Source organism: Sander vitreus, chromosome 16 (genome assembly GCF_031162955.1).
Source record: "Sander vitreus isolate 19-12246 chromosome 16, sanVit1, whole genome shotgun sequence".
Lineage (NCBI taxonomy): Eukaryota > Metazoa > Chordata > Actinopteri > Perciformes > Percidae > Sander > Sander vitreus.
Genome location: NC_135870.1, coordinates 17,031,804 through 17,050,732, shown reverse-complemented (window position 1 = coordinate 17,050,732; position 18,929 = coordinate 17,031,804). Strand labels below are relative to the sequence as shown.

The 18,929-nt window shown below is 40.1% G+C and overlaps 1 protein-coding gene across 1 annotated transcript in view; it reads right to left on the bottom strand.

Moving 5' to 3' along the window:
- Window positions 1-18,929, bottom strand: part of nsmfa (NMDA receptor synaptonuclear signaling and neuronal migration factor a) — a 56,912-nt gene that overhangs the window by 4,661 nt on the left and 33,322 nt on the right. Inside the window, exons 7-14 of the mRNA XM_078271491.1 lie at window positions 17,753-17,842; window positions 12,235-12,365; window positions 10,225-10,308; window positions 10,038-10,071; window positions 9,068-9,138; window positions 8,802-8,881; window positions 7,893-7,995; window positions 1,420-1,495 (exon numbers count right to left, since the gene is read on the bottom strand). Of these exons, the coding sequence (XP_078127617.1) occupies window positions 1,420-1,495; window positions 7,893-7,995; window positions 8,802-8,881; window positions 9,068-9,138; window positions 10,038-10,071; window positions 10,225-10,308; window positions 12,235-12,365; window positions 17,753-17,842 (669 nt within the window). The remainder of the gene's footprint in view (window positions 1-1,419; window positions 1,496-7,892; window positions 7,996-8,801; window positions 8,882-9,067; window positions 9,139-10,037; window positions 10,072-10,224; window positions 10,309-12,234; window positions 12,366-17,752; window positions 17,843-18,929) is intronic.

The following is an 18,929-nucleotide window of genomic DNA, read 5'->3' as shown; positions in this document are numbered from 1 at the left end:
CTGGTGTTGGTGAGTAGGAGGCTTGGCAGTGGTGATCTGTATGGTAGTTCCCTTAGCTGGACTAGCAGGCCCGACCGGCATCCTTGCTTCTGATTCCTGCAAGGATTGCTTCTCGGAGCGATCTGCACACTGTTTTACCTTTGTACCGTTGTACCTTTTCCTGCTACAATGGGACTTCAGCGCGAGACTACAGCTAGCCTTCTCTAATGCTATCACTGTGCAAGCCACAGTCATCATTTTGCCCGCTTGAATAAACTTCAAGTTTTTGTCACAAAGGCATGACCTGTCCTCTGGAGGACATAGCCAGAACAGCGGGTGCTTGGTGGATTGTTGTGGGGAGCGGGAGGCGACGAAGGCGGGGAGGAATCAGAAGCAAGGATGCCGGTCGGGCCTGCTAGTCCAGCTAAGGGAACCACTGCCAAGCCTCCTACTCACCAACACCAGATCGATCACACACAAAATGGATGAGCTACAAATACACACGGAACTGCTGCGTGATGATTATCACAGAAGCCTGGCTGAACACACGGCAGCTAGCAGGTTGAGCTAGCTACCGGCAGGATAGAGACAGGGTAGGTGAATTTAAACAATGAGTTGAAAACGCATCTTGTTGTCATGTAAGGTCCCTGTTCATGTTGCACAGACATTTTAATTGCATTTTGTGTCTGTTAAGAGGCACAAAGGCACTCTAAGACTTGCCCCGACAAGGTTTTAGCTAAGTGGAAGCTCGTAGATGTAGCTGCAGCTACTCCATGTTGACTGCACCGATTTGGCTCTTTTTTTTTCTTCTATCGACTGTACTCGCATATTTATAGCGATCAAGATTAATGTAAAAATTGGCTGGAATTCTCCTTTGATGAAAGTAAAGGGCTAATGAAGAGGAAGTCTGGATCTGGGTGTAACAGACAACAATTTCTAGTTGTTCCAGTAACTGAGAGCAGGCTTTTGTAACACTAACTATTGTGTTGAGTAGAGAGTAGCCTACTGTATGTCCCTACTCCCACTTGGAGCTTGGGAGGAGAAGAGTGCAAAGTAATATGACTACTTTCTCCTGTGTGGTGGAAGTGAAAGTTTATATGACCTGGATCAATTGCATTAAAAAAATAGCCAACCCAAATAGAGAGAATACAGAGGAAGGAGAGCAAGTGAGTGTACAGTACAAGAACAGGATGAGACGGTTACAGCAAGTGACACATTGTTCAAATAAATTATATTTCAATTAAATTAAAATAAGAGAACAGCTGTTTGAGTAAAATCCTCCAACAGGTGTTAATACAAGACATTCAAGTTTGTTCACAAATATTCCATATACTGCACTGGATTCGTCATGTGTATATTCGCGTGTGTGAATCACTATGCATGCATGTGTCCGTGTGATCTGCATGTTCGGGGTGTGTTTGTATGTTTGTTCAGACCCACCCTGTGCAGACAGCTCCAGCGGCGACTCAAACTCGACAGAATAAGGCCTCATCAGATTCTTCAATTTCTGGAACAGCTGTTGGCCCAAGATAAGAAAGCAAACACCAATTAATCCTACTGCACTTGGATACAATTGCAGCAGGGGAGAATGCATCTTCAGACACCACACACACACACACACACACACACACACACACACACACACACACACACACACACACACACACACACACACACACAAGAAAGCTCATCTTTAACACCACTACAGTTTCAAGCCAGAGCACATATTCAAAATGTGCATATTAACTCAGAAAAGATGCCAACAAGCACACAGTATTTCACAAAAGATATGATTATTTAGGGATTAGTCAGCTATTGACTAGTCTTGCTCCAGTGTCCAGATTACGGCATAGCACTAGCACTTGTGTACCTCCTAACTACACGGCAGAGCTACAGAGATACAACATAGAGACCGCAAAACCTGTGGTTGGTCAGCTTGGGCTGCTTATGTTTTCTCCAAGAAAGTTGAAGAAAGGCCCATTCATGTTCTCTACTTTCAGTAACACACAAGCAGCAAAGCCAGTTCCACTTCTCTTTTATCACAGTGCATGAAAAGGAACACACACACACACACACACACACACACACACACACACACACACACACACACACACACACACACACACACACACACACAGAAACTGAACAAGAACAGCAATGAATCCAGCTCATTACTGCTAAAGAGACATATGGCAATTCTTCCTGAGCAGGTAACCTTGCTTGTCTCCATATATCCTCTCTGTTTTTCCATGAAACAGCAGAGCCTGTAAAAGATTCAGAGTAGGAGCCCAGTCCCTGTCATATCCCTAATAGTCTCGCATTGCCAGACCTATCTCCACAGCGCTGTGGAGTAAGGTCTGGCTACACCACAGATACATTTTAGGATAGGAGAAAAAAAACGTCTTGGGTGGCGCTAAGTTCCAGATGCAGCGATAGTGCCTCTGCAAAATAGTCTCTGTATGAAACTTGTTTTGGTGGAACATTTGCACCCCGCAAAAGAAAACGCTACATACAATATTAAACAAAGTTAACTGCTGTTCACACAATACAGTTATGTGAGCTATTTAAATTAGCTGGATACATGGTTAGACGTAATTTGCTCTTACCAGTGTATCGCTGTGTGTACTTCGTCCAGAGCAATACCCACCAATCAGTCCCAAAACGTCCCAGTTAGATAAATGCCATAAACATATTCTTTCTAAATCTTTACAATCATTCCCTCCATTTGCACCAGATGTCGGGCTTTACCCTGGAAATGCACTTCCGTTGATCCAGACTATATCCCTAGTGTAGAGTCCCATGTTCAGGAAATTCCAAGAAAGATTAAAATCAAACTGAATTTATTTGTACATTAGAACGTTTTGAGATGTTCATGGATAGCTTGCATTTGTAGTCCTGCAAGTGTTTTTTCTCATAATACAATATGAAAATTAGCGCTGAATGATTAGTCGCTTAAGAAAATGAATGGATGACACACACCCATAGACTGTATATTAATGGATAGCGCATGTGTGACGTCACCCATTGGTTTGTGGAGATCTGCTATCCGTCGTCGAGTTTGCCGTTACGGGCGCGGCCATCCTGGTTGCAGATGTGACGATTTTAGACGAGAGGGAGGAGTGAGGGAGGTGCTGCTTGCACTCTACGTTACGTTACACACTTTCACTGGCAATCACATCATAGCCACGCCCTAAAACATCCCCTGCTTTATCGCCGATTTTAAAATCAATGAGACCATAATTAAACAAATAAACATCATTCTGTGTTGCAGAAGACCTAAAACTAGCGATTGAAACCATTAACTCATTATGAAAATGTTTACTGAGGTAATAAATCAAGTGAGAAGTGAGTCACTTTCTCATAGACTTCTACAGAAACCGACCTCCTTTTGCAACCGCACGTGTCGCCCCCTGCTGGAATTCAGATATAATGCAGGTTTAAGGCACTTCCGCATTTGTAGCACTTCGCCAAACCGGATGCCTTGTCCATTAATATTATTAATTATTATTAATAATATATAACAGTCTATGCACACACCATGTCATCCATCAACCAAGATTGTGAAGTATTTTCAAGTTACAGTTTCTCAAATGTGAGAATTTGCAGATTTTTCTCAGTATTATATAATTTAGATGAAATACTTTGGGGTTTTGGACTGTTGGTTAGACAAAACGAGCACTTTGACCTGAAATGATGGATTAATCAATAGTGAGTGTAGTCATAGTAGATGTAGTAATTATTAATTGCATCTCTAATTACATGATGACTGTTTAATTGCAGTATAGCAATTTTAGGTTATTCTGCAGTGTCTCACTGACGCAGTGCCATGCCCATTAAAAATTGAAGCTTACTGATTTCTCGCTCCAATTTAGTCTTGACGGATCTCAATAACCCTCTGTCAGGGAAATCAAAGGCCGAATGCACTTTTGTTTTTCACTTTATGATGTTAAAATGGAGGTGGTGAAGAAAAAGCAGCTTTCATTCCTTGTGTTTGCAGTCCTTTGAAAAAGCTGAAAGAAGATGGCTGCATGCCAGATGTGGATGAAAGAATGGTTAGGGAGAAGCAGGCAGCGTGTTTTGTCTTTAGTGCAGAGAGCTGGAGGCAAATGAAAAAACTCAAATAATGTTTTGCAAGTTGGGTAGTTTCGTTTCTATCCTGCATGGCTTCTTGCAAGCTCTCAGTGGCTGTTGTCAAAAGTGATGCAGATATTGTGCTGAGAAAACCGAAACATGCTTGAAAAATCTCAGAATGAAAACTGGGTCAGACTGCCTCTCTGACCGGCTGTTCTCCATCCCCAGCCTATTTTTATTCCTGCATCCCCAAAACTGTGTTTTAAAACATAACATTTCTTAAGTGTTGTGGTCTTTGTTGCTGAAGTGCAGCCTTATACAGTAACTGTGTATAACAACATCCACCCCTCTTACATCAGCAAATTGATTTGGCCTTGTTACCTTTTTTTCCCCATCAGATTCAAAACTAAGAGAAATGCAGCAAACATTCAGTTCTTACATTACATGACATTCATATCAATAAAACAACACAGTTATCATTTCAAAATTAGCTTTGTTGTGCTTGCTGAGTGATGTTATTAATCATGAGTTAGCCACTGTGTTTTTACCTTTCAAACAGAGTGGCGGTGGTTTAATTGACCTCTCTCAAGTCAATCCACTCTATCATGGCTGCAGGCATGTCAATATTAAGCTTAAATATACATTTTATTACACATCAAGATTGAAGTTCCCCCAAGCACAACTGCGCATGTTCGTATGCAGCATGTGGACATATATCATTGAGTGAGTGTGCGTGTGAAGCTGCAGCATGTGACTTGAGGCTCTTTATGTGTATGGCTTGCTTTTCAAATCTGCAGTCAGGAAGCTGTAGCTCAACATGTGCTTTGGTATTTGAAATAACTTTCTGGCTGTTAATAATTTAAGTCCTGCCCCTTACTGTTGTGTGTTTGGGGACCCAAGCTGACTCCATTAAAACTTTGGCAAACAGGCGGGCTGGGAGTGATGTGTTCTGTTGATAATGTACTGTCTCTGGGTGGAGGTTATGTGATTGTTAAGGAAGTTAACAAACAAATGTACAGTTAGTGCAATACACTATATGGCTAAAAGTATGTGGACACATACTTTTGTGTATTGTTGTTCTAGGGTTGTTTTTCATGGTTTGTGCCAGGCCCCTCAGCATTGGTGGGAGAATGTTGTTTCAGGTACCAATGAGTACCATGAAACCAGAAAGTCCACTTTGAGGGATATCGGGATAGAAGATTTTGGCCATATTGCCCAGACCTAGACAGGTTTTTTTCAAAGTTATCAGGGTGGCAATCATGTTAACAGCAATGTGAGGCAAAGAAATAGCCTATGCTTTTCAAATTACAAAGTAATCAACCAGGAATGTGCACATATTTGACTGAACAACTCAGCAACTTGATGAATGACGTTGCATTGCGTTGAAGTAAAAGTTGAGCAAGGTTCAACTTTTTTGCTGGACGAACCCAAGTTTTGTTTGCTGGAGCCCTCTGCATTTTCCGCTTGTTGTCTCTCTGAACACAGCCTTAGTTCCAATTAAGGAAACTCCTATTGCTACAGCATACAGCATGTTAGACAATAACCTGCTTCTAACATTGTGGCGGCAGTTTGGGGAGGGCCGTTTGCTGTTTCAACATGACTGTAGGCTCGTTCGAGATAAACTGCGCCTCGCCTGTAAAGAGGACGAGAGCAGGCGGCAGCAGCCGGGGGCGGTGACAAAAATCTGCTGTCTAGTCGGACAGTTTACAGCCAGTTCCAGCAGCCTTCAGGTTGCACAGGAAGTCACAGAAACACTCACATCCTGTTAGGTCCGATTCCGATTTAATAAAATGTTATCAGACCCATATATCAGCTTGTACACAGTCTTCAGTTGTTTTTATTATGACAGAGTAGCTGTCAAAATGCTCTACATACTTTGCTGATTTTAATTAACAACACAGTGTAGATGATCCGTAATCTGAACAGATTTAGTCTCTCTGACTTCTAAACGTAACTATCAGCCACACGTGGTTTGTACAGAATAAGCCTTTAAATCAGACAAATGGCAATTAAAATCCCTCCAATTCAAAAACAATAAAAGGTTTATATAAAACGTCATCATGTTGAGTCGATTCTGAACCAATCAGCTGAGAGTCAGGCGTTTCCCAGCATACCCTGTGTCTGCCTGGGTCTTGCAGTCGGTGAAAAGCAACTGCGCTGCCTACGTCTCAAACCTGCGGCCACCTTGATCTCGTGAGGTTATCGTTGACCACGTGTGCATAACGTCAGAGCAGGTCGGGATCAAGTCGGACAAAAATCTAACCGGCATGCATTGGGCGATCGGCGATCACCGGTGATCGATTCTGCGCAGACCTGGCTCATCTCGAATGAGCCTAATGCCACCAGGCACAAAGTAAGGTCCAGCAGCATATAATATACTGTTTAATGTTCAAGTGTCCACATACTTTTGCCCGTGTAGTATAGTTGCCAATGGAGAATAGGTTTGATGGAAAGCACTAACAATTAGGTCACAGCTGGTAACATGTCTACATCCTTAAAAGGGTATGTGTGTTTACACATTCTTCCAGAGAGGTACAAGCAAAAATTCATTAACTCTATTTTCTGACTGATGTTTTATAAAGACTATAGTAGACAAGCTACCAGTGTGAAAATATCACTTTGGGATCTTGGGACTAAGCCTTGAGAAAAGAAAAGAGAAACACACCTATTTTGTAGCTCTCCTGAAACAACTGCATGTGTGTGTTTGTCGTAGGGGTGGAGATATCACTGATGTGCAGTCTGTTCTGCAGAATGCCAGACTGTCCATCAACTCTGGAGAGATCCACTTTATATAACAAAGCATTTTGGCAGACATGACTGGAAAAGACAGTTAGGCCAGACAAACACCGCTGGCTGTGGTGTGCGTCTGTGTGTGTATGCGTGAGTGTGTCTGCCAGCTTGTTTGTGTGTGTGTGTGTGTTTTTTTACATGGTCATGTATCTTATTATATGTTCCTGCCAGGTAGAGAGAGGTGCAGCATCACTCAGCATGTTCTGTATGCTCTTCAGCTGCCTGTTTCCCAGTAACATCACACAGAGTGAGATAATAGTCACACATGTGGAGAAAGAGAGCGGGAGAAACTGAGACAGCCAGGATGATACTGTGGTGATTATCAGACTAAAGGATACAGTGAGCATAAATATGAAAGCAGAGGGCAGCAAACAGGGAAATGAGGCAGGTGTGAGCACGAGGAAGTGTTCACTTTAATGATAAGAGACAGGGAACAAAACATCTATATTCCTTGGGCATCCTAAGTTATTACATCAATTTGTGTGACACATTAAGCTTAACTTTTTAGTGTGTAAATCAACAGAGACCTTATTATGAATGAATTGGAATTCTACTCTCGCGTGACGGTGTGCGATGGTCCCACCAGCGTAGGAATTGAGTCATAGTTCTGCATCAGATTTCACCGCTCTGTATCTGTCGTATATTATCTGCCTGTATGCTCCACAGTAATCTTGTTTACATTCTTTCATTCGATTGGGGACAAAGAGCGACTAAGGGAGGGTTGGTCTTGTCTTACTGTCATTGATAACCGAAGTGATTGTGTTTACAGTACATTCATGCACTGTGATACAAGAGGAACTGGCTTTGCTGCTTGTGTTACTGAAAGCAGAGAACATGAATGGGCCTTTCTTCAACTTTGTTGGAGAAAAAATAAGCAGCCAAGCTGACCAACCACAGGTCTTGCAGTCTCAATGTTGTATCTCTGTAGCCCTGCCGTGTAGTTAGGAAGTGCTTGTGTGTGTGTGTGTGTGTGTGTGTGTGTGTGTGTGTGTGTGTGTGTGTGTGTGTGTGTGTGTGTGTGTGTGTGTGTTTTTGCATCAGTGTCTGTGTACCTTCTCTCCGTTGGGGTTGCCCAGGACATAGCATCCCATTATGTGGATGATGTTGGGTTCTGGGTTGATTTTACTCATGAAGCGACTAAGCCTCCTCCAGAATCTGAACAAAGACAAAGGCTACAGTTACACGCCTCGGAGAGTTTTCATTCTGAATGTAGTCAATCATCGACAGTTCCATTAAATCCACAAAATGTAACTTTTAAAAAGAAAAGCCTGCGTCGAGCACTTGTCACTCTTTATTGGTTAACCGCTGTTTTAACAGAATATACATATGGAACAAGAGGTGAGCCTTTTGTTTTATATATCTGAAACAAGTTAACATCTACTATTCAAAGATGGTCCCCCTGGGAGAGATGCATCACTCCAAAAAGTAGTATATTGTGGTCATAAATGACAAACCAATGTAGCGAGTGTGTTGAATCTTAACAGTGGAACATTTTTGATTTAAATCAAGTCTGAGAAATAGTATTCATATTCTGAAAATAGCGTAAAGAGCATTTTACATGACATATTTATGTCAGAATCTTTAATCCTTTGAATGCCTAAAGTAAAATGAAGATTTATTTAGGAGTGAGCAAGTTTCTTTTGGTTGAGATTTTAACCAGAGGATTTTTGATTGAAACCTTTTTCTGATTATCAGTGGAATAAAAGCCTCAATGAAAGTACAGCAAAGGTATCTTAATAATAAAATAATTTTCAATTACGTCTCTTTTTACAGCTAGCTAATGGCTCTCAGTCATGTTTTTCATGTCTTGTAAAGCACCATCACATGTCAATGCTTTATAAGACATAGGAAATGGAAATTGTCAAGATATTTGACTATAGGAGGCTATAGGAGACATAAACTAAACTACTATACTACTACTATAAACTTGTCAAACAGAGATGGACTCAGTGGTAACTTACTGGCTCATGGCCTCCTCCTTTTCCACCTTAGCAAAAGTTGCCACTTTATTTTTCAGTAAATACAGGTGACCGGGACCTCCCTAAGAAACACACACACAAATAGAGAGATTACATCCCAAAGGAAGGTACTTTACATATCTAGCTGGGTACTCAGGGAGTTCCATATGTAGTGCATGAACACATAACCTAACCCCATATATTCCAAATAAAACCTACATTCTACAAGAAATACAGTATTACACTTATTCTGTCTCCTTGTTCCTTACCTGACAGAAGATGAGCATCCTCCAGAACTTGCTTCCTCTCCTGTAAGCTGTAAGCTTCTTCTCTATTTCCTCTGTGAGAGAGAGAGAGAAAAAGGGTTGGATTGATGTTAACGACAGGGACCGAGAACCGAAAGAATATGAATATGAAAAGAGACAAATCACAGTGTAGTGAGAGAGGGAGAAATGCGAACGGTGAACACAAAGGAAATCTCTGGGGGGTGAGTTCAAGTACAGGTGTAATAATAGACAGCAGAGACACTAACGTAAGATGTAGTTTAAATTGAATTCAACAGTGTGTACTTAATGCAGCAGAAAATGTCACAGCAAAATAAAACAGGTCAATGAAAGACAGTAAAATGGGAACCTGAAATCTATATCAATTATTCATTGACGTCCTCTCACTAACTCTGTTTGAGCTTTATTCAGTGCAGAGTTCATTATTATCTTGGGAAGCTCTAGGGACCATTTCATGTACAGTAAGTGCTTCTGTTGTGAGCAAGATGATCATTTTCTTTCTTTAATTTCGGAGCATTTTAACTGATTCTAAATCAACAGAGTGATTAAGCCACATTTACGATATTTTCTAAGATGTTGATTGCAGGTTAGGTTTAGCCTGTAGCTATTTTTCTGACCTTTAACTCCCACAGAGTTCAGACTCCACTCCTCCATCCCAGGATAGCATATAAATATGTCTATCTGTATATAAATAAATGTATATGTGACTATATTTTAAAGTAATTATGTCTCTATACTTGTTCAACTCATTTGTATCTTTATGAGACAACTTTCATTAGTTGGACACTAGTGTTACGTGTACCTCTTACGCCTTAAAATCATCTCATTCAGTTCAATCATTTCTTTCAAGTGTTACTTCCATATTTTATATTTTTATCATTATTTTAGAATATTCTTTTTTAAGAGTTTTATTCACTCATTTATTGGAATTACATTTTCATATATATTTACTCACCCAAAATATCATCAAACGTTGCATGTTCGTGGTCCTAAGGAAAAAGACATTCACGTAAAACATAATCATTTAAAATTGCAAAATGCTTTAATTTAGATAGCAATGGAATCCCTTTTTAAAGAAACAACTCGTATGCCTGGTATGTCCATAATGCACACATGTCGATGTCCGAGTGTGTTCGACTCACATAGAGGATGGGGATGATGGACGGGTCATCCCTGCGGATTATAGTGGGAACGTACTCCGCCTTTGGGACCTTAGAAGAGATCAGCTGAAGGAAAAAGAGGAACCGAATAAGCAGAAGAAATGACGGATTTAGTAGGATGCAAAGAAAGGAAAGAGTGGAAGATGGAGAAAATGGAGCAAGGTTCGGGGGGAATAGAAGAGTAACAGTAACGGTTGAGTAAAGGGGAAATGAGAGTAAAGGGGAAAGGAGCAAACTCCCTTACACTCTCATGCCGGCAGGGCATGTACAGCTCTATGTAATATTCACAGCCAGATGGTTGACAAAACATTAGGTGCATTTAAGCGACTGCACTTGCATAAATGTACCTTCTTGAGATTAAGCTAATTTTAATCTGCCATCATTGTGTAATCCTAAAATAACCATTTTTTTTTACCTGTTTACTATGAATCAGGGAAAGACACCAATTTTCACAAGTTCAGTTTACTTCTTAACCCGACAGAGGGACCTTTCCAAAGTCTCCACATCCACATTTATTTTTTATTTTTACAAATTGTGGGGTGTGGAGTTTGACATGTAGACAAGTATTTAACAGGCAGGGAGGATTTAACAATATATGCTAGAGAGTTGTATTGTGGGAAATGTAGGATAGAGGGTTTTTGGGACTTGAGCTGTAACCTGACTCGCCAGATGGTTTGTTACCCAGAATCATCTGAGAATCCATCATTGTAAATATACTTGGCAGGTGTCTATCACGGGCTAGTCTCACATTGCCAGACCTATCTCCACAGCGCTGTGTCAGCGATGGTGTTAGGTCTGGCTACACCACACATACTGTAGGCCTACATTCTGGGATAGGGAAAAAAAATGGTCCTGAAACGTTGGCATGTGCAGGATGGCTCCTGACAATATACTGTTGTTGCGCCAGACTAATCACAGGCTAACTTTAACCAATCAGATTTCTTCACTTCCAACAGAGCCAGTTGGTAAATCAAACTCTTGCCGAAGCCATTAAAAAACGTCTTTTCAGTCTAAAAAAACCTTCAGTGCTGTTTTTTTTTTGTATTCTTTTAATGAAGAAATATTCTCCAGTTTTATTATAGCTGATGCTATTGCAGCATCTGTTACCGCTTTAGGAGCCGGAATTGTTGTTTTGAAAGAACAGTTGCCTCTCTGTGATGTCACACACACCTAAACCAGTCCCATAGCTGCCAGTAGCTCCTCACAGGATGCTGATTGGTTACAAACGCATTACTTGAAGCCTATAGGTGATCTCTCGGGATTCCATGCTTATCGTGTGATACCGCGACAATCCAGCTGACGTGCAAGTTAATTTAATCTGTATTTAAAGGTCCCATGGCATGAAACTTTCACTTTATGAGGTTTTTTAACATTAATATGCATTCCCCCAGCCTGCCTATGGTCCCCCAGTGGCTAGAAATGGCAATAGGTGTAAACCGAGCCCTGGGTATCCTGCTCTGCCTTTGAGAAAATGAAAGCTCAGATGGGCCGATCTGGAATCTTGCTCCTTATGACCTCATAACCTCATAAGGAGCAAGGTTACCTCCCCTTTCTCTGCTTTGCCTGCCCAGAGAATGTGACCCACCCATGAGAGAGAGACATCATGGCTTTCAAACGAGCAAAGTGACATTTGTTAGAGGCCACACCCCCATTCTCCACCTTGCCCCCCCTCTCTCCTCCTCAATAGCTACAGACACAGAAATGGCACATACTAAGTAAAGCTCATTGTGGGACTGGCTCTAGTGGCTGTAATTCTGCACCAAGGCTGAATTTCAGTAAAGAGACTTCAGATACAGTATTAGGGGACCACTAAGGTCTATATAAAAGCATCCAAAGAGCAGCATGTCATGGGACCTTTAAAACTAAAAGTAAGGATATCTCGGCCTCAGTTGCTTTGATTTTGATCATTTAAAAAAAAAAAAAAACCTAAGTCCCTTGTAAGTCTGGCAATTTAAGCTTAATATTAAATTGGTGAACAATATGATCTCTTACCATGATTTTGGGAGGTACAAAGTCATCTCCTTCACAGGCCAGCCTCTCCATCTCTCTCTCCTCCTCCCAGTCTATATTGTCATCGAGGCCTCCTTCATCCAAGGTACCACAGGAGGTCTGCAGGTCTCCACCTAGAAGAGAATATAACACTCCAGTGAGCAAAAATACTTGAGATAATAGGGTGTAGGCAGAAGTGTTGGGTGGGAGGCAAGAAAGGTGAGAAAATCTGTGAGTGAAGGACGTGTCCAGGAAGTGGAGAGAGCTGGGTGCAGAGGAGAGGAAACATGATGGAGTTGTTTATAATGGTGGTGACATAAGACAGATGGAACAGGGAAAAAGAGACCACTGACAGAAGGAGAAAAAAGGAGTGACTGATAGTGAGTGTGGCAGCAGGATTTCTGGCATCAGCTAACAAGGAAAGATATGAAAACCAAACTGGGATCAGAGCGCGGCTATTTTAAGAAGGGAAGGTGTTGTGTAGCATCAAATCTTGCTTTTTGACATGTAATCATCATGTCATGTATATTAAACACTATATTTGTATTTTATCAGGTTATAAAATGATCCACTAAATATTACTGTGATCACTCAAAATACTCAAATATAATCATACCACACTATCAGAATCAAGAAATATCAAATAACTCATTAGAATTAGTAATGTGTGATATTAGGAATCTGAATGTTTGAGAAAGAAGACACTTTTCCATATTGGATTCTGTTTTATAAACTTGATGAGGCAGAGGCATTGATTAGTGTCATTCTGGGCCTCTGTATTACCTTGGACTATGGTATAAGACAGCTGTTATATTATTTCACATCTTGAGGGATATTTACTAATTGGTATCAAACCTATGCAACCAACAACGATTCTATTACTTTAGCGTAAGCAGAGAATTCAACTTATTAACAGCAGAGTTTTTGATTTGTCATGGTAATTATTTCACGTATGTTTTTGTTGACAGTTTTAATCCTCCTTATAGGTCAGTGCTTTGATAGAAACTACTTGCCGATATTTGCTATTCCTATTTGAGTGCTAATACACTCAAATGTAATTGCCATTTTCCAATACTGTAGTTTACTTACAATGCCAGCTTATGGCATGACATTTAGAATGGCCATATGTGTGTTCTTATATTTGCTACCTACGGTGTTGGTGTTCGAGTGTGTTATCAATACTGTACATCAATGCTTTGCTCATATTTTTACTATTTCAGACAACAAACCTAAAATAATAATTGGGTGGTATGCCGCTATAGGACTCTCAAATATCTATGTTGGCATTGGCCTCTGTTATCAATCAAAATGTTGTCAATAGGTTCTGTAAACCATCTAATAAAAAAAGACTGCAGGTACCTAGGGAGAAATAGCAGTGTGAAAAGAGAGAGTAAAGAAAGAGAGAGAGTATGACAGAGGAGAAAATGACCAGCAAGATTGACGATTAATGTCACTCCTCCAGAGAGCAATACCTTTCCCTCAGGAAAGAGGAAGAATGAGGCATCAACCACACCATTAGACTGTCATCAACAGTTCATTTATTTTTTATCACACTCTGAAACACAGAAACACTGAAGATGGAGATGGAGAAAAAACATAAATCCACAGATACTCAGACATCAACATAGACAAACAGCACATGCAAACACAGTGTGTTGCTACTTGTATTCAAAAGCCTTTTAAAAAACACTTACACACGTTCCTTGCGTTAACATTTGTACCAGTGGACAATCGGACTGAGACACACACTCCATTTTGGAAGACATACTCACAGAAAGAGAGCATCACAAAGTTGAAGAAAGACCCACGGTCATAGGGAGACAGATGGACAGGGTCAGAGTCAACAGCAGAGACAGTCAGTTTGTACATGTGATAGTGTGTTTTATGTGCAAGTGTCTTTGGATTTTTTGTGGTAGTTGTTCTTGATCTGCCTAAATGTGGAACTGAGCTGAAAAACCGTGATGACAAAATGTCACCTTACTTCAACAGAGAGGTCTTTGTACATACTTGATGAAAAGTGGCTTTAACTTTCAAGTAACTAAATCACCATCGAAAACACACACAAAAATGTGAGTCATATAAGGCCGCCTTCTGTTGGCTAATTATGAAAAAGGTTAAGAAGTTAAATTAGGGATGTCATTATTGACATATCTAAACATTTAATTACTTAGTTCTAGGGTTGCAAAATTCTGGGAATTTTCAAAGTTGGAAACTTTCCATGGGAATAAACGGGAATTAATGGGGAAAAAACTGGATATTTGTAATATCGCTTGTTATAATACTGTTCGTCTATAACAGAGAACTTAAATGTAGTTGAAAAAAAAACATCTTGCAGCATAATCTTGGTTAAAACAACCTGATTTAATGCAACTTCAGTTGAATGTCCTCCCTATATTCGTCAATGACATGCACACAGTAATCAGCATAGGCTACTACATACTTGCCAACATTTAGTTTTTAAAATACGGGAGTTTTTTTTCTTTTTTTTTGGGGGGGGGGGTAATACATAACCAATTGCTATTAACCTACGTGTCTTAATTGTATAGCCCACTTGTTCTTGATAGGCTGGAAACAATAGACAGCGCTGATGGTTAGCTTAGCACGCATATAACCATAACTACAGTATAACCATAGTAAATCAAAGGCAGCATGCTAGCTACCTTCATATGTTAAGTTAAAGGTCAATGGTTTGGGCTACTATTTAGCCTACTGCAGGGCTATTGAGGCCACACTCACTGCACAGATAATTTCTAGAATCCAACAATAACTCAACATTTGTATTCACTATATATACCTGTCTGCTTATTACAAAACAAAATGTTTATTTTTATGTTTTTATAAGATGGAGTTTGTATGAATTACCCACCATTTACAGTTAATTCTCATAAATTCCCATTAATTCCCATAATTTTCCATAAATTCCCATAATTTCCATTAATTACCATGAAAGTTTCCAAATTGGAATGTTCCCCAGCATAACTTTCCATGCAAAGTTTCCAGAAATTTACTGGAAAATTTCCGCCCCTTTGCAACGCTACTTAGTTAAATTAAAATATGACTTCAAACTCAATATGTTAAATCCAACTAAAATGGAAGGTGTCTGTGTCCATATCCTTCGATTTTCTCGACAACCGTTCATCCGATCAACTTCACACTTGGTGGGTGTTTTGCTGAGGACCTAAGGAAGTGCAGTGTCGAGTGCAAGCTCAGGACATATTTATTAGTAGTGTGTTATGTACACACCGTGTAGTTTATTGAGAGGGGACCCATATAAACTAATCAGTCCCTCCAGGATTTCGCGATGTCGTGATTGCGCCAATTCATGCGAATTCAACCAATCACCGCGAATTTGGTGCCACTCGCAATTTTGACCAATCACCGCAACTTTTTCGCAAATTTGACCAATAACCTAACTTAAAGTTTCCCGCGACTTCAACCAATCCCAGCAGTCCCACATGCTGTCAGTATGTGACTCTGAGAGCCAATGACCAAGCAGGAGTGAGAACGGCCACGGGTTGATCATTTCCTTATTTCTGATGAAGGCGAGACGTGTGTGACTCGAACATCTCACATTTACCAACAAAACATACAGCGAAAGACTGTATACATTTTAACATCAATGTACGCTGTAACGTTTTTTTCACTCTAAAGTCGCTGAAAGCTGCTGCCGTTTCAATCCTGTCGGCTGCAGCTCAGTTCCCCCTGCGACTGACGCACGCACACACAAACACATACAGTGGATGCAGGAAAATCTGGAGATGAGACGACACGATGACCTAAATTGAGGACAGCTACGCTCGTTATTGTAAGTGCAATGATAAGTTAAAGTCCAATAAGTACTTTATCAAACCGTATGAATGTGTGTCCCAGGCCAGGTTAGGAAATTAACTAACAATGTAAAGCTCAACAAGCCACTGACAGATATGTTTAGTTTTGATTCATTCAATAAATTATTAATTTTTGTCTTTAATCCACCAGCCATTTTCATATTATACCAACATTTGCAGCATCCTGAGCCCTTTTGGTAAGATTATAGGAAATCTCAGCCCAGAGTAATTTTATTCTCCCCAAAACAAGTTTCCTTTTTATTTTTAAAGAACTATAAAAAAAAGAAATCACAACTTTTTTTGCAACTTTCACTGTCTCCCTCAACTTCATTGCAACAAACATACAAAAGTCATCGCAACTTTTATCGCAACTTTTTACTGACTAATACACTGCCCAACAGCATGCAGTGTACAGTTTGCTGACTACAGTACATTTGATCAGATTTAGATGTATTTTCCCAGAAGGATATTTGTTTCCACAGTCAGTACACATAGCTACTACATATAGATATACACATAGCCACATACAAATATCAGTACACAAAATCTCATTGATCATCCCAGCTCACTCAAGAACAGATGAAGAAAGAGAGACCAGAGATGTTACATTGTAGCAAACTCATTTCAAGCATCAGCGATGTAACACTTTTGTTCCTTAGTAGCCTGGTCCCAAATTTGTAACTATGTCATGGTAGGTGTATTGCTCCGGACTCAAGGAAGCGCAGTATTGAGTGTGAAGTTGTTTGGATGAGTGGTTCTCGACAAAGCTGCAAGCAGCAATACCAGAAGCCATGCAATTGGCTTGTTCTGAAGAGACATTGCAGTGTATCCTACTAACAAACGGCTGAATTTGTAACTAATAATATCAACCATCAGATAAATGGAGAAGTGGAGAAAAATTTGCAATATTTCCTACTGATACAATGTCGATTAAAAGCACGAATCTCCCAAACTGAAAATACTTTTGCAGTTGGCAGTATTTGTCGCCCCCTACATTGTGTACTGTACTTTGCATTATTTGTGACTGGTTGACCTTCATTTGAGACTACAGATGATTTGGCCTCATTCCAGGTGTGCTGTAAGTCGCTCGTATATCAAAGTGCTGATCACCAACCCATTTTTATAGCTGACAAATGCTGCTAAGTAGCTTTCAACTCGGTATGAGCCACCTGTGCACAAAGCACATTTAAGCTGTAATGAATCTGCCAGTCAGACATGAGGGGACAAGGGTCAGACATAGCACATTTTTCAAAATATGTTCTCACAAATCTTACTGCAGCTATTTTGGTAGATTGTAAACACTTGAGAACAATAGGACACTTTACATAAAAGGACATATTTATATCTGGCAGTTATTGTAATATTTAACTTGCAGTTTTGTATGTAGACAAATTTTTGACTGCACTGAAGTAGTCTGACATCATTTAAAAGGCGAGGCCTGGCAGGTCCAGGTCAATTTTTACTTTTTCTTCTCTCTCTGCATGTCAGGATTACAAACTAAAAACTTCCCAAGCACAATTTACTTTAGACATAGATTTACACCATTTGTAAATGTGATTTGGTTACTTCAGAGTTAAAGCCTTCCAAAATGTTTTAATTACCATTTTTGCACCACTGCAACTGTAAGAAACTCTGTGTGTCAGCATCTGTGTGTGAGCGTGTAGATGCACATGCGTGAGTCTGTGTTAACTCACTGTCTCTGGGTTCATGAGGAGAGTCAGTCTTGAAAGGGGTGGGATCACTCCAGGAACGGCTGAAACTCTTCGATCTACGCTCAGCGAATGCTAGTGCAGGCGGGGAGAGATAGTCACACACACACACACACACACACACACACACACACACACACACACACACACACACACACACTAACAAACCCGCAAATTGGCTGTTTCCTCTACACACTCGCCACCTAAAGCACATTAGTGAAAAGGCGGATGCAGCTCACAAATATAAAGTATACAACATGATGCCATCCCTCCTCTGCACAAACGCACAAACAAATGCCTGCATATACAAACTGTCAAACAAACATACAGTATGCTAACAATCATATTTATCTTTAACTTTAAAATTATAAAATAAAAAATATAAAAAATTCAAAATATAAAGGATCTTGTTTCTCATCATCAGTATGAATTTGAAAGGACTGTCCTTGTTTCACAAATTTACCAAGCCTCGATAAAATCAGCTCTGCTTTGAAGAGTAATCACTGTGCTCTTACAATATTTGACTTGAAAGTGTTTGACACGGTTAATCAACAGTGTCCCTCAAGGCTCCAAATTTGTTTCCCTCTGTGCTTTCGCGGTGATTAATTCCTGCAAATGCTTCTCCGTTCATTTTGCTGCTGACACCAACTTGTTCTTTTCAAGGACAAATGTCTTTTCATTAGCCTGAAGCATTCAGAGGGTCAACTTTTTAATGTTTTTTTTTCTTCTTGTGATCAAAAGGAAACAGTTTTTGGATTGCATTTCTATTACAAGGTTTTCTTTTAGAAATCACTTGTAACGACATCAAAACATCACAAATACTCTGATCTTGACTAGAGTTGATTTTCATAGTCGGAACCAGATTGATCTAAATCATTTATTTTTTTTGACTTAATCAACACTGCAGTCTTGGGACCAGATTCTATGACCATGAGGAGAATGCCCGTTCACCCAAAGCTATGCAGAAATGGAGAAGAAATGGTCTCCAGGAGAACTAGTTCCTCCTCACAGCAGGTCTGAGGTGTGGAACAACTTTGACATTACAGCATCAAAAAGATTTTGGGTTTTAGTAAATGTCTACATACATCTACACAAATCTGCCATGGTCCAGAAACATATTGTTTGCAATATGGTAATACAGCTTTGACATGTGCTACCAGGT